At 41.4% G+C, this 22,581-nt stretch overlaps 1 protein-coding gene across 3 annotated transcripts in view; it reads right to left on the bottom strand.

The window, feature by feature from the left end:
- The window catches only part of osbpl11 (oxysterol binding protein-like 11), an 83,740-nt gene extending 66,108 nt beyond the window's left edge, over positions 1 to 17,632 (bottom strand). The window contains exon 1 of one of the 3 annotated variants that reach the window (XM_043693971.1): positions 16,916 to 17,632. In XM_043693971.1, the coding sequence (XP_043549906.1) occupies positions 16,916 to 17,031 (116 nt within the window). In that variant the 5' untranslated portion in view covers positions 17,032 to 17,632. Of the gene's footprint in view, positions 1 to 1,621; positions 1,645 to 16,915 lie in introns of those variants that run through there. The other 2 variants (XM_043693973.1, XM_043693972.1) reach the window with 2 other exon arrangements.
- Between the last annotated feature and the right edge of the window lie 4,949 nt (positions 17,633 to 22,581).

Consider the following 22,581-nt stretch of genomic DNA (forward strand, 5'->3'; position numbering starts at 1 on the left):
CCAGGATGTTGCCTGGTCTGGTAGGAAGATCGTATGAGGAAAGGCTGAGGCACTTGGGGTTGTTTTCATTGGAGAAAGGAAGGTTTAGGGGTGACTTGATAGAGGTGTATAAGATGATTAGGGGTTTAGATAGGGTCGACAGTGAGAATCTTTTTCCAAGGGGGCATAGCTTTAAATTAAGGGGGGGTAGGTATAGGACAGATGTTAGGGGTAGGTTCTTTACTCAGCGAGTCGTGAGTTCATGGAATGCCCTGCCAGTAGCAGTGATGGACTCTCCCTCATTATGGGCATTTAAGCAGGCATTGGATAGGCATATGGAGGATAGTGGGCGAGTGTAGGTTAGGTGGGCTTGGATCGGCGCAACATCGAGAGCCGAAGGGCCTGTACTGAGCTGTATTCTTCTATGTTCTATCTCCTAATGCAGTTTAGTATTAAAGGTTGTTTGTTATCACTCCTATGGAACACCTTGGGAGATTTACTACATTAAAGACACTATGTAAATCTCAGAAGATGCTACTGCTGTTAGAGGATTGACTTGGGATGGCACAACCAAACACTATGGTTAGCTTTTCACTGATCTTTGGAGTTTACAGGAATGAATAATGATTACATTTTAATGTTAACAGATGGGCAATTATCCAGTGAAAAGCCAAAATGTCTAAATTTCATTTGAACAACTTAATGTCTGAATTATATCCTTATTGCTTCACCAGCACATCTTTCTATTCACTACCAGGTAAAGATTTCAAGTACAAAAGCATCCACACATTTTCTAGACCGGTAATAATTTTATAAAATCAGGAAGGTACATCCCAAAACAATGAAAGATTCATCTAAACGTGGTTGTCTAGTTTGCCAGCATGCTGTCCATTACTGCTGATGCAGTGAAACAATCTGCTGGTTGTCATTTCCTTCATTATATAATGAGGGAAGTATTAAAGGATTTACAAAATAAAGTGAACACACAAAAGGATTAATGCTCTGCCACAAGCCTATCTTTGAGATAAAAATGCACAATAGTACAAATTCAATTATAGCTTCACAACAATTTAATTTAGAAATAAATTACCAACAGTAATGGCACATCCCAATATTAAGTTGGCACTACACGTGACTGCAAAAGAAACTGCAGCAATAAACTACAACCTACAGGATTTTAATACAGATAAAGAGTTTAAACACTTTGTGTTCCCAATACCGAAGAGAACCACAAAAAAACGGCTAAAGACCAAGCTGGCAGGAATGACCTCCATGATCGGTCAGTTACAGCAAGAATCTGCGTGCCTGGCAGTATTGATGCATCCAGGAGAAGTAACAAAAATAGGAGACAAAAGCAACAGCTGCTAAGAAGATGGCAGCAAAGAAACCCAAGATTCACAAAAAAAGGAGAAAAAATGTGGTCTAAAACCCAGTCAAAACTAGCAGAACTAACACAAGAAAAACAGCACCCACACAGAAATAAATACAAAGAGCATAACATAAAAATCTGAATCCAAAGGCTTTTCTTTTCTCAGAGCCACCACACCCTTGCGAACAGAGCTGTTTGGTATTTATCTGAAGATGATGGTGTTGTTAAGATTGCTTCTTGTTACAGAAGTGTTTAAAATAGAATATTACTGACCAGTTCATTGAAGCAGGGCCATCATGGGAAATATATGGGCAACACCATCTTCGTGACAGGTAGTTGCCATTCTGTCAATTACAAATGACAAAACAGTGACGCTGTGTTGCTGTGCATGTGTGCTAACTGCTCTGCCTAGTGGTGTTGATGACAAATGCAGCCTAAATGAACAGTTGTATGCTGTAAATCATTCCTTTAGGTGAAAATAATTCAGCAAATCAGTTTATGTAATGGTAGATTTTAAAATAAAATTCCACAAGGTTTAATCAGATTGTACAAAAAAGTTCCTTTAATAGTCAGCCAATAGCATTTTCCATAAACATTTCCAAATGCCAGAATCACAGCAATTTTAAGAAAAAAATATTTAAAGTAAATTCTGATACTCAAACAATCTGGAATTCAGATGATGGAAAGCAAAATATACCTACTGATTAAACAGTAGTAAGGTTTCATACACAGTATTAGCATATTAAATTTAAAAGAGATTTTAGGATGCTTTATTAAGTATGCTATATAAATGAATGTTGCACTCTCTGCTTTCCAATATGGCATTATTATTGAACTCTTTAATCCTCATTTAGTTCTAGTTACACCCCAAATAATGAACGCATGGTGAGACGAATTCTCAGTACAGATCATTTTCACATCTTGCTAATCAAACGTTACATTTTATATCCTACATTAATTTCTTATCTCCCAGCTAACTAACAGCCATAAAGTTTAGATGGTTTCAAAATTATGCACACATCTCCTTCCGAATCATACATCTTCTATCCATTAAGACAACATGCATTCACACTCTTCTATTCATTATGCCAGTGAATTAATCGCATTAGCATGGCATGATCCTCCCTTCTGAAATACATGCAAATTCCGTCTGACCACGCTACATTTGTCCGAGAGTTCAATTGCTGTCTCTGATAGTAGATCCCGGTAACTTTTGCCACAATGTCATGCAAACAAAATGTGGTAATCTGATTTCTCCCTGCCTCCTTGAATAATAGTGTGGCATTTTCAATTATCTAACCTAGCCATTTATAGGATCAAGAGGTTCTAGATTGATCCAAGGTCATACTGTTATAAAGCTCATTGAAAGTGGAATAAAGCCTTCTCAGTATCAGAATATGCCATTTGTGAATGGACAAATTACTTTGTAGACTTTCAAATATGAGAGAAAACGGAGGTTAACATTTTCACTGTAAAACAAGAATGAATTAAGATCTTTTGCAAACTTTTATTTGGGAGGTCTTTATTAATATTGTAGAAAGGCACCTATTATCACAATTAACCTGGAATAGTTAATGATACAGAATAAGATTCCTCTACAGCACTAAAGTTATGCATACTGTACCATATGGGACATCATTATTTTTGCTTTCCACACGACTAACCATTTAATTAGAGAGATCAAGGATGCCTAGCTTTTTGGAATCTGAAGACAGGTACTCATGTCAAGACAGGTCTAAGAAAATACATACATACACACACTCACTGTGTTAGACTTATGTAAAATTTATAAAGATGGCTGTCAACTAGTTAGTAAACATAATGGATGAGATCTTGCCGTGAAAATAACAGTGTTATTAGCACTCACTTTTATTTAAATGCAAAAAAAATGTGGGTACAGTTAAGGAACCACAAAGGAAAAAAAAAAGACCCTAACAAGAGTTATGTACAGGGCTCCTAGCAAGAATCAGGATGTGGGGAAGAAAATAAATGAAACAGAAAGTAATATAAGAATGCCACTATTACAATAATCATGGGGGACCTCAATATGCAGGTAGACTGGGAAAATGGAGTTGGTAGCAGATGTCAAGAAAAGGATTCCTGAAAGTTTCAGATTTTTTTTTTTTTGAGTAGCTGGTGGTAGACCCCAGTAGGGAACAGGGAGCTCTGGATTTGATACTGTAGTACTTAACATGAAGGAACTCAGAGGGAGCAGTGACTATGATAAGACAGAATCCATCCCTGCAGTTTGAGGGGGAGAAACTGGAATCAGATTTAACTGCATTACAATTGAATAAAAACGTAACTACAAAGACATGAGGGAGGAATGGCCAGAGTTGACTGGAATTTAGCAGGAAAGATAGTAGACCAGCAATGGCAGGAGTTTGAGGGTAATTCGGGAGATCAGCAGAAATTCATCCCAAGGAAGAAGAAACACACCAAGGGGAGGGCAAGACAACAATAGAAGGCAGGGAGAGCATAACAGTAAAAGAAAAAGCATACAATGTGGTGAAGACGAGAGGAAACCAGAGGATTGGAAAGCCTTTAAATACCAGCAGAGGATAACTAAAAAAAGTAATAAGGGGTGAGATGATGAAATAGGAAGGTAAGTTAGCTAGTAGTTTAAAAAAGATTGCAAGAATTTTTTTAAAGATATACGAAAGGAAAGATGCGCAAGAGTGGACATTGGCCTGCCGGAAAGTAAGACTGGAGAAGTAGTAATGTGGAACAAAGAAATGGTGGATGAACTGAATAGGTACTTCGCATCAATTTTCACAGTGGAATAAATCAGCAGCATACCACAGCTTCAAGGAGAGTCAGCATGCAAAGTCAAGTGTGGTGGCCATCATTAAGGAGATGATGTTGGGGAAACTGAGAAGTCTGAAGGGGGACAAATCACGTGAACTAGATGGACTACACCCCAAAGTTCTGAAGGAGCTAGTTAAGGTGATTGTGAGAACATTGGTAGTGATCTTTCAGGAATCACTGGAGTCAGAAAGGGCCCCAAAAGAATGGAAAGAGTCTATTTAAGGAACAAAGGAAGATGGAATACAGGAAACTATAGGTTGGTTAGCCTGACCTCTGTCAAGATTTGAGTCCATTATTCAGGATGTGATTTCTGAGTACTTGAAGGTGCATGGTAAAATAGGACTAGATCAGTAGGGCTTCATCAAGGGTAAGTCATGCCTGACAAATTTGTTAGAATTCTTTGAGGTGGTAGCAAGCAAGTTAGACAAAGGAGAGCCAGTGGGTCAAATTAATTTGGATTTGACAAGGTGCTACACAGGAAGCTGCTAAACAGGATGGGAGTGTATGGTGTCTGCTGCAAGGTACTGGCACGCATAGAGAATTGGTTGACTGGCAGAAGGGATTTTTTTTTCCAGGATGACACTCACTGACTTGTGAAGCTCTGCAGGAGTCAGTGCAGAGACCAAACAGGGTGGTGAGGTAGAGATGGGTGAACACAGGTAGAAGGTATGACCTGGTTGGTTGATGGGAAGAATGAGTCCGGTTGATAGCTGGAAGGAAAGGGTGGTGATCAGAGGAATGGAAGGGAAGGGGCTGGGAAGAAGGACGTTGGGAGTGGGAAGGCACCAACCCCAACCTCACCAAGGACATCTTCTCCTCCCCAGCTCTCTCTTCCTTCCCTTTCCAGATCCTTGGTTCATGCCAATTTCCCCACCAACCCCGCAAAGCCCTGGTAATTTCCCCTGCAACCATAAAAGATACAAAACTTGCCAGCACACCACCTCCCTCACCTCCATCCAAGTCCCCAAGCAGTCCTTCCACATGAGACAGAGGTTAAATTGCCTCTCCTCCAACCTAGTTTACATACCACTGTATGCAGTGCTCCTGATGTGGTCTTCTCTACACTGGGGAGAACAAATGTAAACTCAGGGCATGTTTCGCTGAGCATCTCAGCCAGGTCCGCAGAGGCCGACCGGACAGCCCAGTCACCTACCATTTTAATTCCCCTTCCCACTCCCTTCAGATATGACCATCCTTAGCTTCCTGCATTGCCACAGCAAATCAGACCACAAATTAGAGGAACAGCTCATCTTGTGCCTCACTAACCTACAGCCCGGAGGACTCAACATTGAGTTCTTCAACTTTAAATAATCTCCCTTCTCTTCCCTTCCATTCCATTCCTCTGACCAACCAGACTCATTCCTCACATCAACCAACCAGGTCGTACCCTCTACCTGGATTCACCAATCACTACCTCACGACCTTGCATGCCGCACCCCCCTTACACCCACCGCCAATCCTGAAGAGTCACACCCGAAACGTTGACTTCTCCACCTCCTGATGCTGTCTGGCTTGCTGTGTTCGTCCAGCCTCCTGCTTGCCTACCTTATTTTCCAAATGCAGCCAGGTTTCAGAAATTTGGGAGTCCTAGTTCAGAATTGTCGAAGTGAATGTGCAGGTCAGTTATCAGCTAGTTAAGGCAAATACAGGGTTTGCATTCATTTCAAGAGGACTAGAATACAGGAGCAGAGATGTATAGCTGAGCCATATAAGGTTCTAGCCAGTCCACATTTGGAATGTTGTGAACAATTTTAGGCGCTGAAGGATGTATGGCTTCTGAGGGATTCAAGAGGAGATTTACAAGAATGATCCTGGCATGAAGGGCTTGTTACACAAGGAATTGTTGAGGATTCTGGGTCTGCACTTCAGTTTAGAAGGATGAGGGGGGATTATTGAAACTTACAGGATACAGAAAGGCCTGATAGAGTGAACGTGGAGAAGATGGTTCCACCCGGAGGAGAGATTAGGATTGAGAGCACAGCTCAGAATGAAGGGACTATACTTTAGAACGGAGATGAGGAGCAGTTTCTTCAGCCAGTGGGTGGTGAAGGTTATTGGGGCCAAGTCATTGAGTGTACTTAAGACAAAGGTAGATAACTTTTTGATTAGTAAAGGGATCGTTACAGGGAGTAGGCAGGAATATGGGGCTGAGAAATATATCAGCTGAAATTGAAAGGCGAAGCAGACTCAAGGGGCCGAATTGCCCAATTATGCTCCTATACATTATGGTGGTCTCAGTTCTTTTCGCTGAATCATACACGAGTTGCAGAACTCCTGCAACTATCCTTCCATTCTACTATCAGGTGTACTCATTCAAAACTTTGTTTCACGTAACCTTGCAATCGTTTGCTTCCCAGTTCTTGCTCTATTTTACAAACATCATCAGTGCTTTCAAGTTGCAGCATGACATCACTTCAGCCCTATCCTGGAACCTCCTCCAGCCTCTTAATCTTTCAATGTCTGCATTTATCCAATTCTGGTATCCACAATTTTAACTGTCCTGCCACTAATGGCCATGCTCTAGAATTCATGCTCTAAACTTTCTACTGATCCAATTTTCTCTAAGATGCTTTATAAACCTGCTTTTTTGATTAAACCTTTGGACAGCTACCTTAACATTATCTTATGGTGTCAAACTTTGCTTCATAATAATGTAAGCTGCATGGTGGCTCAGTGGTTAGCACTGCTGTCTCACCAATATGGACTGCAGATGAAGTGCCAGGGGCCCAGTTCGATTCCCACCTCAGGCAACTGCCTGTGTGTAGTTTACACATTCTCCCCACATCTGCGTGGGTTTCCTCTGGGTACTCAGATTTCCTCCCACAGTCCAAAAATGTACAGGTCAGGTGAATTGGCCATCCTAAATTGCCCATAGTGTTAGGTGCATTAGTCAGGGGTAAATGTAGGGTAGGGGAATGGTCTGGGTGGGTTACTCTTTGGAGGGTAGGTGTGGATTCGTTGAGCCAATTGGCCTGTTTCCATACTGTAGGGAATCTAATCTGGTAAAGATAGCTGGAACATTTCATTACCTTATGTTAAAAGCACAAAAAAGAAAAGTTATTTTGCTGAAAGTATTTCCTCTCCAAAAACATTGTAGCATCTTGCTTTCTAATTCCTCATTCAAATTCATTAAAGGGCTTGAAATTTGTATTCAGATGTTGCACACACACTAAATTCACCACGACATTTCCTGAGCTTGCTATCATGGCAAAAGTCTCAGACATTTGCCTGTGTTTTGGGGAGATCCATCTTTGCGTGCTAGAACGTCAGAACAACAACCATCTGAAGATCCCAAAACTTATCTGGTTTATGTCTTAAAGAATTAAATTAAACTATTTGCCAGAAGTGTTTGGTGTTCCCCAAACTGAATTGCAGCCGAAAAAAAATGCAATGCCCCCTTTACCAATATGGGTGTGCACGCATATTTGGATTATTCAGAGAGGTAAACATTTATAGTTTCATACCATGAATGAAGTGTGTCAGCCAGTTTTGCATCTTGGCTTTGTTCCATAATATATCAATAACTTTACTTTTGTTAAAGCCTGGACGAGGGACCTTTTCATTTCAAGTCTGATATCAAACAAGCACACAACTGACCATATTCAGGACCAAAGTTTAGATCAGAGTGGTGCTGGAAAAGCACAGCAGGTCAGGCAGCATCCGAGGAGTAGGAAAATCGACGTTTCGGACAAAAGCTCTTCATCTGCAGTCCATATTGGTGGAACTAGAGAAAGACAGTGCATTTCTTCCATCTTAGTCAGAACAAACCTTAATGTAGTGAAGTCTCAAATGTATTGCAGGGAACAACAATAGCAAATTAACACAGAGCATGGTTCCAGACACAATGGTAGTCAGATAATCTGGTTCTAGGATGCTGGTTGGGGATGCAAGGTGGTTAGGAAATAATAATAATAAAAATAAAATAATAACAACAACAACAACAACTTTAGACAATAGGTGCAGGAATAGGCAACGGGCCCTTCGAGCAAGCACCAACATTCATTATGATCATGGCTGATCATCCACAATCAGCATTCTGTTCCTGCCTTATCCCCATAACCCTCAATTCCACTATCGGAGCTGTATCCATGTCTTTCGTGACAGTATCCAGAGACTTGGCCTCCACTGCCTTCTGGGGCAGAGCATTCAATATATCCACCAATCTCTGGTGAAGAAGTTTCTCCTCAACTCTATTCTAAATGGCCTACTGCTTATTTTTAAGCAATGTGATTTTAGTTTAAACTTTAGTTTTCCACCTGAAAATGGGAGGCATCTCTGACAGATCAATAACAAAAAAATGCTGGAGATCATAGTGGGTCAGGCTGTATCCATGGGGAGAAAGCAAGCTAACAGACAGATTTCAGCATCTACAGTAACTTGCTTTGACAGCTCAACACTCCTTCAGCACTGCATTCAATGCCAGCTTTGATTATGCGTTTGAATTCTTACAGGGGAACTTGAATTCATAATTTTCTGAATCAGGATGTCAGAAACAACAATGACTTCATAACTCGTGCATGAGCGTGGTATGAACATATTAACTTATGATCAAAAAAAAGAGGGGATATAAAAACAAGTTTTCTCTTCTCTTTATCGCTACCTTGTTTTCTGTAAACTTCTGGCTCACTAAGAAACTTCTACAAAGGGAATAATGTTTGGCATATAAAAGATAAGCACATGAACAAAACAAAAACAAACCATGCCTAGACGCTCACTGCATGTTTGAGAGATCAATCCAAATATGCATTGTCAAACTCTGCAAAATCAGCAAATCAACCACCGTTAAAACAGTAACAAAATCAGAACTGTTTTCAATTTGCCCCAAATAACTTCAAGTCCCCTGAATACTTAATAGTACATCCTCATTCTATTTCCGACTAACAAGAGCCTCTCCCTAAATGTTTCTGGTTACCTTTTGTCTCTTTAGTCCTTTCCACCATGGTCATAATTTTTAGTTTCTTCCATGTATTTGTAAATCCCCCAAGCATGTCACATCAATTACATTTTGATCCATTTTTAACATGGCTGCATCACCAATTACTAAAACATTCAATCATATTACTAAAAAGTTTTCACTATCAGAGTTTGTCTTTTGCTCCAAAATACTGACCATCTCAAACTATTTTAATTCAAACAACCTGAAAAATATGGCAGCTTGCCTCAGTCAATGGCTCTCTCACTGCAACAGATGATTTTCAGCTTTACCCTTGATTTAAAAGAATGGACAATTGACAATAGACAATAGGTGCAGGAGTAGGCCATTCTGCCCTTCGAGCCTGCACCACCATTCAACATGATCATGGCTGATCATTCCTAATCAGTATCCTGTTCCTGCCTTATCTCCATAACCCTTGATTCCACTATCTGAGAGCTCTATCCAACTCTTTCTTAAATGAATCCAGAGAGTGGGCCTCCACTGCCCTCTGGGGCAGAGCATTCCACACAGCCACCACTCTGTGGGTGAAGTTTCCCCTGAGCTCTGTCCTAAATGGTCTACCCCGTATTTTTAAGCTGTGTCCTCTGGTTCGGCACTCACCCATCACTGGAAATATGTTTCCAACTATGGAACCCAGTTTAAGTTGCCATTCCTCTCCCAAGATATTGTTATGTTTAAAATCTATGCCCATCTTTCCCACAACTCCGATTAAGTTTTCATCAGTCCAACATCCTGACAAAAAAAATAATTGCCATCATTTAGAACTCAGATCTGTCGGAACACAACTTTTGCTCCTTTTGACTAAAACACCTTCTCTAATCCCTTTCCTCCACTGTACAAACTTATTCAGATTGCCTTTGTCAAGTTCCACTCTTTTGACCTCTAAACCTTCATAGACTTGATGTCAGCTTCAATATGCACTCTCTCCCTACTTCCAGCTCTAAAGCAAAGCCCAGCTTTGACTCTTCCTCAGCCCACCTGCTACTTTAACTTTCATCCACAGCTTTTCTTCTCTGGGCTCAAAAATTGCAATTCTTGCAAAGTCACCTTCCACAAACTTTAACTCAACCAAAGTTTAATTATCTATCCTACGTCAAGACTGGTTTCCCAATACAGCAATGACTTCTAGAACCCCCATAGTTCAAATTCAAAATTTTCATCTTTCCATTTAAATCCCATTATGGGTTTGTCCTTCAGTCCGACCCTACATTCCTCCCTTCTGTGATCTGCTTCTTGTATTCTCCTGTTTTGCGTTTTCCTTAGCATGCCATTAGCGAAGTCTAAGCTTTAGAAATCCCTTTCATTTTATCATGTGCACCTCAATCAGATTCTCCTAAAAATGCCCTATTTCAGAAATGGGACTATAATTTCAAAAAAAGCATTACATTTGCTGCAAAGTACTTTGAAATACACAGGTGGTGAAAGGCACTAAATTAATGCACCCACTTCTTACCCAACCTCCCAATACTTTACAAAACATTTTCAACTGCAGATGCTGGAAATCAGAAACTCAGTCCTTGTTTGTTTACTGATTAGTATCTCTGCCTGTCACACAGGAGACTGGGGTTCAATTCCTCGACAGAGAGGAGTTAACACTTGGAGCTACACAATGGTTCAGTGTTTAGCACAGTTGCCTCATGGCACCAGGGACCAGGTTCGATTCAATCTCTGGTGACTGTGCAGAATTTGCACATTCTTCCTGTGTCTGCATGGTTTTCCTCTGTGCGCTCTGATTTCTTCCCACAGTCCAAAGATGTGCAGGTTAGGTGGATTAGCCATAATAAATTGCCTATAGTGTCCTCGAATGTGCAAGCTATAGGGTAGGGGGATGGGACTGGTTGGGTTACTCTTCGGCGAGTCTGGTCTGCTTCCACACTGAAGGGATCCTATGATACTGGCAATACATAATTCAATTAAAGACATCTAAGATTAATTTATTCCATTAATGGATAAGTTAAAATTTATTCAAACAGACATTTAAGATTAAACTGCATGATTATTATAAATGAAAAAGAGAAATTCTATCCCTATTTAAGACTTAATTAATTCCCAGTGACTTGGTCTTTGAAATGGTAGGATAAAATATTGGTGATTCCCCATATAACCTCTAATTTCAAATGAAATTATTACTGCGATTTTTTTGATAAGTAACATTATTTCCATAATCCATCTTCCAAAAAAAAACAAAGCTTTGCAAACAGCATATAAAAGTTTAACAGTTGGAAATTAAAGTTTAAATTATGGTCTTGTTAACAATCAGCACTACCAAGGGTTTTATTCTGCACTTTTAACTCACCACCCTTCCCTCTGCATTATTAGACATGAATATTGATAAATACATTACAAATAGGTCGTAATATTGTAGTCAGTAGGAAGAAGCTTCACAATCCTTCAGGTATCAAGAAAGGAGAGTGAAAGCTGGTTAATGCCCATCTTCAAAAGCATTTAAATTCAAAACTTGAAAAGGTATTTTTCTCCTTTTCCTCTTTGTAGAGATTCTACAGTAAACAATCCATAGTCCAATGTAAAATATGCTATGAGGAGGGTTTAAAATCACTATCGTGCACAATGCATAGTCATAACACAAACATCTTTGAATTCAATGAACAAAAGGTCATGTTAAAAGATTAAATGGGAATGTCTCTGGACAATCTTTAATACCGAGACTGAGGGTATGAGCAGGTTGGGAAAGAGTTAAATTTTGAGTTCTGTGAAACAAAAGGTTCAGCTGAGCATGACTCAGATCAGATAAGAACTTACAGTGAACAATGGGGCTAGAGGCAAGGGTAATGGATTAACAAGGTGGTAAAGTATTTATTATGTAGAGCCATTTAACAATATTGGAAGCATTCGGTATGTAAGGTCAGTTTAACAAGGTGAAAAGTATTAATTATGTGCGGGAGCATACTGGGCCTATAACCCAGAGGTCGATGGATTGAAGCCATCCTCTGGTATTGCTCAATGTTTCCTTAAGCAGCTTTCGTTTGTAACTGTATCTTGCCTTTGCTTGTGCTTCCTGAGCGTCCAAATAACATGTATCATACCAATGCACTCGCCAAATTCACACAGTTGAAGTGAAGGTGGCTTGGTGGCTCACAGCACCAGGGACCCAGGTTCGATTCCAACCTTGGGCGACTGTCTGTGTGGAGTTTGCACATTCTCCCCGTGTCTGAGTAGGTTTCTTCTGGGTGCTCTGGTTTCCTCCCACAGTCCAAAGAAGTGCAGTTTAGGTGAATTGGCCAAGCTAAATTGCCCATAGTGTTAGGTGCATTAGTCAGGGGTGAATGTAGGGGAATGGGTCTGGGTGGGTTGCTCTTCAGAGGGTCGGTGTGGACTTATTGGGGCGAAGGGCCTGTTTCCACACTATAGGGAATCTAATCTAATCCTGGGGACTTGTTATGCAGATGATTTTCTGACTCGGTGATTCACCAACACAATGCAGGGCATTAGTATCTGCATTATCTCAGGGGATGATCTCATCCTGCCATTGTACCTGGGGTAACTTGTGACTGTAACTGGGGGTTGTCGAGTGGTATGTGACTGGGGGAGTGGCCAGAATATCTGTAAGCATGGCCAACCGACCTTGATAGAGGAGATGTGTTTTCTTTGTTCAGGGTCTCACTGACACAACCTCACACGGTGAGGGGGGGTGAGGGGGTCACCAGCTTATACAAGCTTTAATAAACTTTTAGCTGTTGGTGTGCGCGAAACTTCGGAAAAAGAACTAACACCAGGGCGACATGGTGGCACAGTGGTTAGCACTGCTGCCTCACAGCGCCAGAGACCCGAGTTCAATTCCCGCCTCAGGCAACTGTCTGCGTTGAGTTTGCACATTCTCTCAGTGTCTGCGTGGGTTTCCTCCGGGTGCTCCGGTTTCCTCCCACAGTCCAAAAAAATGTGCAGGTAAGGTGAATTGGCCATGCTAAATTGCCCGTAGTATTAGGTGAAGGGGTAAGTGTAGGGAATGGGTCTGGGTGGGTTGCTCTTCGGAGGGTCAGTGTGGACTTGGTGGGCCGAAGGACCTGTTTCTACACTAAGTAATCTAATCTAAATAAAAAGTTAGTTTCATCTTATACAATAGCACACAATTCAAACAAGAATTGCAAAACACAGAAAACATGTTTTTTGAAAACCGCATTGGTTATGGATGGGAAATGAAAATTAATTTAAAATAACATTACTCAGTTTCTGATGTTTCCAAGTTCTCAATTTGAAACTGAACACCAAAGATGATAACTTTTCACAAATTCCTTTTATCAAATTCAGATTACAAACACTACTAATTGTGGAAAGGGCTACTTTTATTGCCACAACCCATAGAAAATTTCTTAAACAGTCAATGGAAGAAAAAGAAACAGTTGAAATTCAAAAGAAAGAAAAGCAACTGGCACTATGCTGCATCAGCAAAGACAAGCCAGGACAATAAAATGGCAAACAGAGGTAGCACAACATATAGCTAATTATTAGCCAAATTTGGATTTTTCTTTAGAATGAGATAACAAGAGTCCCCACAATATTGGTACAGGAAAATATTTGCTTTGATATTTCATCATCTAGGGAGACAGTGGCTGGACTAATAATCTAGCGATAAACACAGAAAATGCTGGAGAAACTCAGCAGGTCTGGCAGAATCTGTAAAAAGAGGCATAGTATTTACATTTCACATGTTATGGCTCTTCGTTAGGTCAAAGACTGTCATTATACTTAAAATATGAACTCTCTTTCTCTCCACAGATGCTGCCACACTGAACGTTTGCTGTATTTATTTCAGATTTCCAGTATCCCTAATATTTTGGTTTAGTATGCAGGTAGTGCTCTAAATTTCTGCACAACAGAAGGTGGAATTTTCATAAAGAAAAACTGGAATTAAGTCTGATGGTGACCACAAAACCATGGTCATAAAAGCCCATCTGGTTTAATAATATCCTTTAATGAAACAGCCTTCTTTACCTGGTTGGCCTACATATCGCTAAAGCCCTACAACAATGTTTTTCTCTTAACTGCGCTTTGAGATGGTGGGCAAGGCACTTAGTTGCATCACCGAGAGAGAGCGAGAGAGAGACAGCAATGAAGAATTGTTCTAGTCCTCAACATTAACGACTCCAGACCCCATGATGTACTGTGAACCATCTCCAATGAGAGAGTATTCAACTATCAGCTTTTGATGCTCAACAGCAACACCATCACTGAATCTTCCACCATCAACATTCTAGAAGTTACTATTGAGCACATTCTGAAATGGACTCACCACAAACAGTGGTTGCAAGAGCAAGTCAAAAGGCTAGGATCCTACAGAGAGTAGCTCACCTCCTGACCACTAAAGCCTGTCCACCATCTCAAAAGCAAAAGTCAAGAGCACGATAGAACAACACTCCCCAGTGGCCTGGATGAATGCAGCTCCAACCATACTCAAGAAGCTCAACACTATCCAAGACAAAGCTGCCACTTAATTGGCTCAATCCTCAAATAATCACCCCCTCCACCACCAAAGCTCTGTAGCAGCAGTGTGTACTGTCTATAAGATGCACTGCAGAAATTCACCGAAGAACTTTGGATAGCACCTTCCAAACCCATGACCATTTCCAGCGAGACGGCTAAGGGTAGCAGACACATGGGAACACCACCACCTACAAATTCTCCTCCAAGCCACTCCTCACACCTTTTCTTCATTGTCATTGGTCAAAATCTTAGAACTCCCTTCCTTAATGGCATTGTGGATCTGACCTAGCAGTGGTTCATGAAGGCAGCTCACCACCACCTACTCAAGGACAGCAAGGGTGAGCAATAAATGCTGGCCTGACCAGTGCACCTATACCCAAAGAATGAAGAGACAGTCATGCCAAGGAAAGCTCCTGCTGATTACCACCTAGCACCTCTCCTTAGCTGCACACCACTTGAAAGAATTACAATGAGTGGCAAAGGTGTCGAATGTACTCTGGGATGGAGGAGTTCAATACCATCACCAAGAATGACAAAGCTTAATTCTAAAGGACTGGTTCTGCAGCAAGGTGAGGGTACCAGAATAGAAAACTCTACTTCAGCAATCTACTTGTCACATACATCCGTTCATTACAACCTCAGTAACAGCTACGATAATGAAGTCCTTCTGGAGATGAAGTCCTGCCTTTACACTGACCATGACAAGTCTTAAGACTTTCTCAACCATACCTGGCATCATACTGGCTGTCATTACCAAAGTGCTAAATAAGTCAGATTTTGAACAGATCTCGCATCTCAAACTGGACATTTATGAGGCACTGTGAACCATGAGTATGTTAATGGTCAGGCAGTGAGAACACATTAAGTTTTGTTTTCACTTCAGTTCAGAACACACCAGTGTTCCAATTGAGAAGAATCGAGAGTTAAGTTCGGACACAAACTGGTTTGTCATTTACTCAGTTTTTCAGCTCACATAGATAGAGTCATGTAGCAGCAGTGTTTTTTCTAGTTTGTGAAGTTTATCATAGCAAGAAAGTTTGAGACAGAAATCTGCAGGTTGTTGGAGTTGAAAAACTTCATGGTATCAGACTTTGGAGGGGAAAAGTAACGTTCTAAATTCAAGAAAATAAAACCGGGAGGAATCAGTTCAAGTTGAAAATTGATACAGAGGTATAGTTTCTCTGGGCTTGAATCTCTAATAAATAATGGCAGGGAACAATTTAAAATATTATTTTATATATTTGTGTTGTAAATGTTTCTGCTCTGCTACAAAAACCTTAAGCAACCCAATTTTCTTTCCATTAGTATCTGCTAAAAACTGTCACCCTTAACCAAAAACTTTGTAAATGTGAATCAGCCACTGTACTTTCTGCAAGTATCTGAAGGAGAATCAAAGAGCAGCACATCGTGACAAGACAAAAGCACCAGTGAACCATGTGATCAGTGACCTTTGAAATACCTTCCTAGTCTTTCCATCCACCTTTCAAAATTATGTTTTTTTCTTCATCTATGTCAGGGCCAGTTTATAAAAATGGTTATAGTTTTACCTAGTGGAGTTAAATGTTGACAATTCATAATTGTTTATCTATAGTTAGAATCTGCCCTGTGGCTTCTGTCAACCCCAGCCTAGCTATCCCAAGATGTAGCAGAGTTAAGATGTCTCTAAATAGGTGTACATGCACACAAAGAATGAGAAAAAACATTTTTTGCATCATAAATTTATGTTGTTATAAAAACATCAACATCATGTGAATGTGAATATGACAAACCACCATGTTAACTAAACAAACAAGAAAAAATAAACAAACATGATCTACCAAGCTGGACTTCATTGTGGGATTGACTTGTGTGGCAGTGCCATGAGCTGGGATAGATCGCATAATTGTCTGTCACATCCGAATTGCAATAAATACAAAAAATACACAAATTTCTTGCAAAGCCTGCACATTCCAGAATTCAATTTCAAATAAACAATTTTCCAACTTGGCCCTAAACACAGTTTATTAACAGCACTGAAAAAAAGCAAAATATTGATGCAGTGTTGCGACTTGTTTGATCATTTTTCCTATTAACTGTGCTGGAACTCTTACCACCCCCAATGTATTAACTGCTCTAATCAACCTGAACTCCAATCCAGTCAGTACTTTTCAACTTCATGTCCTCCAGTAGATTCCTCTGTCTTAAAACTGTAACCAAGCCCCATATAGCCCAAAATAGTCTTTCCAAACAATACAGTAAGTTTCTATCAGTGAATGAAACAGCAATGTTGTTCGATTCACATACAAAGGAGATTTCACCTCTCATGACACTGAACTCCCTTCGATCGTGGTCAGAGCCCCTGCGCCCTGACGGGGCTCCCCGCTTTTCCAACCACCTGGACGTACCTGTACTGCCAGCCCTTTCCTCTTCCCAAGAGTTTGTGGACAGGCGCTTCTGCTTTCACATCAGCTTCAGGCACTTTCATGGAGGTAGAAGCTGGAACTGTCACGTCTCCTTGCATCGTCGAGCGCCTGCAGCTCCCAGCCGGGAGCTGTGGGTTTCCAGTCAGGGCGGGTGAGGGAGCAGGTCGGGGGAGTGGAAGGAGAGTCGCTGAATGGCGGCGGCCCCTGTTACACGCTGCAGTATAACAATGAGCAGAGAACCCCTTCCCACATTGTAACCCTCCGGACTAACCCGGAAGCCGTCCGAAGGCCGGAAACCACTTGACGAGCGGAACGTCTGCTCGCCGCCCCAACCCGCATCACAGAAAACATCACAATGACCATCTGAAATGACGTCGCTTCACAACAATCTCTTCCGGGTTGCTGTTGGTGTTATGCCGCCATATTTGTGCAGGGCACAGCCAACAGCTAACGCCTCATGTGCAGAAAGGTGTGGCTCATCTGCTTCTGTCCGAAATACATTAACTCCTTTTCTACGCTCTCCTTACACCACAGAAACTGAAGTTGCTGATCTTCAAATTCATTCATGTTCTCCAATGCTTCGTATTGTGTCAATATCCTGGATACTTTACTCAAGATGAAACTTGATGTCTTGGAAACAAACATTTTCCTTGATTCGAAACGTAAAAATGCTTGGACCATATTCTTTCTGGATTAGTGGTGCTGGAAGAGCACAGCAGTTCAGGCAGCATCCAAGGAGCTTCGAAATCGACGTTTCGGGCAAAAGCCCTTCATCAGGAATGCAGACCTTTTCTCCATCTTGTACCACTCGTGCTTTACTCCATATTACTTATTGAAGATCCCCTTAAACTTGAGCTCACGTGCTCATAGTTGAGTCTCATCTGTCCACTGTACCGACCTCCATCTGCTGTAATTACTCAGAATCGATTTCAATATTGTTGTCCTTCAGATCTCTCCAGTACTTAATTATTTCCTATAAATGTTAGCAGCATGCACTTTAGATAAATAAAGTATTTTTGAACAAAATAAAACAACTGAGTGCTATAAATGAGAAACAAAACAAATTGCAGGAGTAACTCACAAAATGACTTCTGAAAAAGGATCACTGGACCTGAACGTTAACTTTGATTTCTCTTCACAAATGTTGCCAGACCTAATTATTTTTCCAGTAATTTGTATTTTTTTTTGGAACATTTCCTTCTATCTTGTACACATTATTAAAACAGAAGTCAGCATGGCATATCAGAAATATTACAGGAACACAAACACCTCTCATATCCCTTTGAGTGACAAGCTGTCCCAAGTTACCTGCTAACATTGTCCCTTGGTTGCCATTATAACAAAATCCTGGAATTCATGTCTAGCTTCATCGTAAAATTATCTTCATTGACTGAAGCAGCTTGCCAACATTTCTCTATGCAACTACAAACAGACAATAAATGTGCCCTTGCCAGGGTAAATTAGACCTGGCTAGGACAATTAGATTTTGAAAAAAAAAAGTATTCATTTGGGATTTTCTTCTGCTTTTATGCTGATCAATAATCCAGTTAGTGTTAATCCAATTCACTGCTTTTAAGTATCGTGAATTTGTGAAAAATGGTGTGACCTAAATAAATGCTTGAAAAATCCATGGGAATTAAATCATAAAAGACTAGAAATTTATGGCACAGAAAGTCATTTGACTCAACGTCAGATTCATGATGAAGGGCTTTTGCCCGGAATGTCGATTTCGAAGCTCCTTGGATGCTGCCTGAACTGCTGTGCTCTTCCAGCACCACTAATCCAGAATCTGGTTTCCAGCATCTGCAGTCATTGTTTTTACCTAGCTGAGTGAGCCAACTAACATAATTCCACTTTCTAGTCCTCGTTTTCGATAGTCCTATAGATTATGGACTGATCAAGTCAACTTCCAGGCCCTTCTAAATACAGTAAGAGTCTCTGCTTGAACAGACCTTCCAGGCAGTGAATTGTGAACCTTCTTAAACTTCCAGGTAATAAACATGTTCCAATTCTCTACTAATCCTTCTATCAATTCCCTTAAATCAGCAACACATAGTTGTTCACCTCTCTGCTAAGAGAAATAGATGCTTCCTACTCACTCTTATCTAAGTTTGTCGTAATTAATTACACATTACCTGTATCTTCATTCCACCTCTTCTGTTCCAAAGAAAGCAGCAACAGTCTGTCAAATCTTTTAATCTTGCCTCATGGCTAAAACTCTCCAGTCCTGGCAACAAGCTTACAAATCTCCTCTGTACCCTCCCCAGTTGCTTCCTGTAATGCAGTGATTAGAACTCAAATCAATATGTACCTAGTATTTTATATGTAAGCATTACTGGCAAGACTTGCATTAGTGAGTCACCTTATTCAACTGCTGCAGTCGATGAGGTGTAGGTGTATTCATAGTGTTGGTCAAAAGGAATTTCCAGATTTTTGACTTAGTGAAGGTCAAGGAACAACAATATTGTTTCAAGTTTGCATCAGTATTTACTGTGGAAAAGGATATGGAAGATATAGAATGTAGGGAAATGGATGGTGACATGTTAAAAAATGTCCATATTACAGAGGAGGAAGTGCTGGATGTCTTGAAATGCATAAAAGTGGATAAATCCCCAGGACCTGATCAGGTGTAACCTAGAACTCTGTGGGAAGCTTGGGAAGTGATTGCTGGGCCTCATGCTGAGGTATTTGTATCATCAATAGTCACAGGTGAGATGCCGGAAAACTGGAGGTTTTCATCATTTATATAAATGATTTAGATGTGAGCATAAGGGGTACGGTTAGTAAGTTTGTAGATGACACCAAAATTGGAGGTGTAGTGGACAGCGAAGAAGGTTACCTCAGATTACAACAGGATCTTGATCAGATGGGCCAATGAGCTGAGAAGTGGCAAATGGAATTTAATTCAGATAAATGTAAGGGAAAGGAAATCTTAGCAGGACTTATACACTTAATGGTAAGGTCCTAGGGAGTGTTGCTGAACAAAGAGACCTTGGAGTGCACGTTCATAGCTCCTTGAAAGTGGAATCGTGGTAGATAGGATAGTGAAGAAGGCGTTTGGTATGCGTTCCTTTATTGGTTAGAGTATTAAGTAGGGAGGTCATGTTGCTGCTGTACAGGACATTGGTTAGGTAACTTTTGGAATATTGCTTGTAATTCTGGTCTCGTTCCTATCGGAAGGATGTTGTGAAACTTGAAAAGGTTCAGATAAGATTTACAAGGATGTTGCCAAGGTTTGGGGATTTGAGCTATAGGGAGAGGTTGAATAGGCTAGGGCTATTTTCCTTGGAGTGCAGAGGCTGAGGGGTGACCTTATAGAGGTTTATAGAAATCATGAGGGGCATGGATAAGATAAATAGACAAAATATTTTCCCTGGGGTGGGGGAGTCCAGAACTAGAGGGCATAGGTTTAGGGTGAGAGAGGAAAGATGTAAAAGAGACCTAAGGGGCAACGTTTTCACGCAGAGGGTAGTGTGTGTATGGAATGAGCAGCTAGAGGAAGTGGTGGAGGCTGGTACAATTACAACATTTAAAAGGCATCTGGATGGGTACATGAATAGGAAGAGTTTGGAAGGATATGGGCCGGGTGCTGGCAGGTGGGACTAGATTGGGTTGGGATATCTGGTCGGCATGGACAAGTCAGACTGAAGGGTCTGTTTCCGTGCTGTACATCCCTATGACTCTCTGATTCTAAGTCAGAGTGGTGCATGGTTTGAAAGGGAAATGGCAGGTGATAATGTTACCCTTGTCATTCTAAGTGGTAGAAGTCATTGGTCTGGAAGGTGGTGCGGAAAGATGCTTAGTGAATTGCTGCAATGTATTTTGAAGGTGATGCACACTGCTACCAATGTCCATCAATGGTGGAGGGAGTGCTTTTTAAGGTTGTGGATGTGTTATAAATTAAATAGAGTTTGATGGTGTCCAGCTTCTTGAGTAGAGTTGGATCTACATCCATCCAGGCAAGTGAAGAGTACGCCATTACACACAAACTGAAACTGCTGGAGTTGCTGCCAGACCTGCTAAGTTTTTTTTCCACAGCAAATTGTGTTTTTGCTTTTGATTTCCAGCATCCACAGTTCTTGTTTTTATGTTGTTGTTTAGTATTACTTCACATGCCTGACGTCTGCCTTGTAAATTATGGGCAGGCACTGGGGAGTAAGGTGTTAGGTACTCACTGCAAGACTCTAAGACTTTGAGTTGCTGTGGCAACATTATTTATTTATATGGCTACTCCAGTTAGGTTTCTCGTCAATGGTAATCCTCGGTATGATGATGGTGGAACATTCTACAATGGTAATGCTTGTAAATACAAGGAAGACTACTGGAATTTTGTTGAAGATTATCATTGCCTGGCACATTGCCTTGCCACTTATCAGTCCAAGCCTGAATATTTTCAGAGAGTTTCTACATGTGGGTTATGTGAACATGTGAATTAGGAGCAGGAGCAGACCATTCAGCTCCTCTGTTCTGCTCCACCATTCAATTGATCATGGCTCCCACATTTCTGACTACTCTTGATAATCAATGACTCCCTTGTTAGTCCACCACATATCTTGAGAAGAGAGTTTTAAAGATTTGCAACTTTCTGAGAAAAATGTTCCTCCTCATCTCCATTTTAAAAAGGAAAGACTGTTTTCTTAAATGCTCCTCTCCCAAAAGGTAGAATAAACTCAAGTTCCCTCAGGATTGTATATGTTTAATAAGATTCTCATTTTTATAAACTAGAATAGATACAAACCCAGCCTGTCCAAACTGTGCTCGTAGACAGCCTCCTTGTCCTATCCATATTAGTGAAGTGAGCCTTCTCTGAACAGTAGCCATGGGCACCCGCATGGGCCCCAGCTATGCCTGCCTCTTCGTAGGGTATGTGGAACAATCCATCTTCCGCAACTACACTGGCCCCACCCCCCATCTTTTCCTTCGCTACATTGATGACTGTATCGGCGCTACCTCGTGCTCCCACGAGGAGGTTGAACAGTTCATCCACTACACTAACACCTTCCACCCCGACCTCAAATTCACCTGGACAGTCTCGGACTCCTCCCTCCCCTTCCTAGACCTTTCTGTTTCTATCTCAGACGACCGAATCAACACGGACATCTACTACAAACCAACCGACCCCCACAGCTACCTGGACTACACCTCCTCCCACCCCGCCCCCTGTAAAAACGCCATCCCATTCTCCCAATTCCTTCGCCTCCGCCGCATCTGCCCCCAGGAGGACCAGTTCAAAATACGTACAACACAGATGGCCTCCTTCCTCAAGGACCGCAATTTCCCCCCCGACGTGGTCGACGGTCCCCTCCACCGCATCTCCTCCACTTCCCGCTCCCCCGCCCTTGAGCCCCGCCCCTCCAACCGCCACCAGGACAGAACCCCACTAGTCCTCACCTACCACCCCACCAATCTCCATGTACAGCGCATCATCCGCCGTCACTTCCGCCACCTCCAAACAGACCCCAGCACCAAGGATATATTTCCCTCCCCTCCCCTATCAGCTGTCCGTAGAGACCACTCCCTCCGCGACTCCCTTGTCAGATCCACACACCCCACCGACCCAACCACCACTCCCGGCACCTTCCCTTGCAACCGCAGGAGGTCCAACACTTGCGCCCACACCTCCCCCCTCACTTCTCTCCAAAGCCCCA

Source organism: Chiloscyllium plagiosum, chromosome 7 (assembly GCF_004010195.1).
Source record: "Chiloscyllium plagiosum isolate BGI_BamShark_2017 chromosome 7, ASM401019v2, whole genome shotgun sequence".
In the NCBI taxonomy this organism is placed as follows: Eukaryota; Metazoa; Chordata; class Chondrichthyes; order Orectolobiformes; family Hemiscylliidae; genus Chiloscyllium; species Chiloscyllium plagiosum.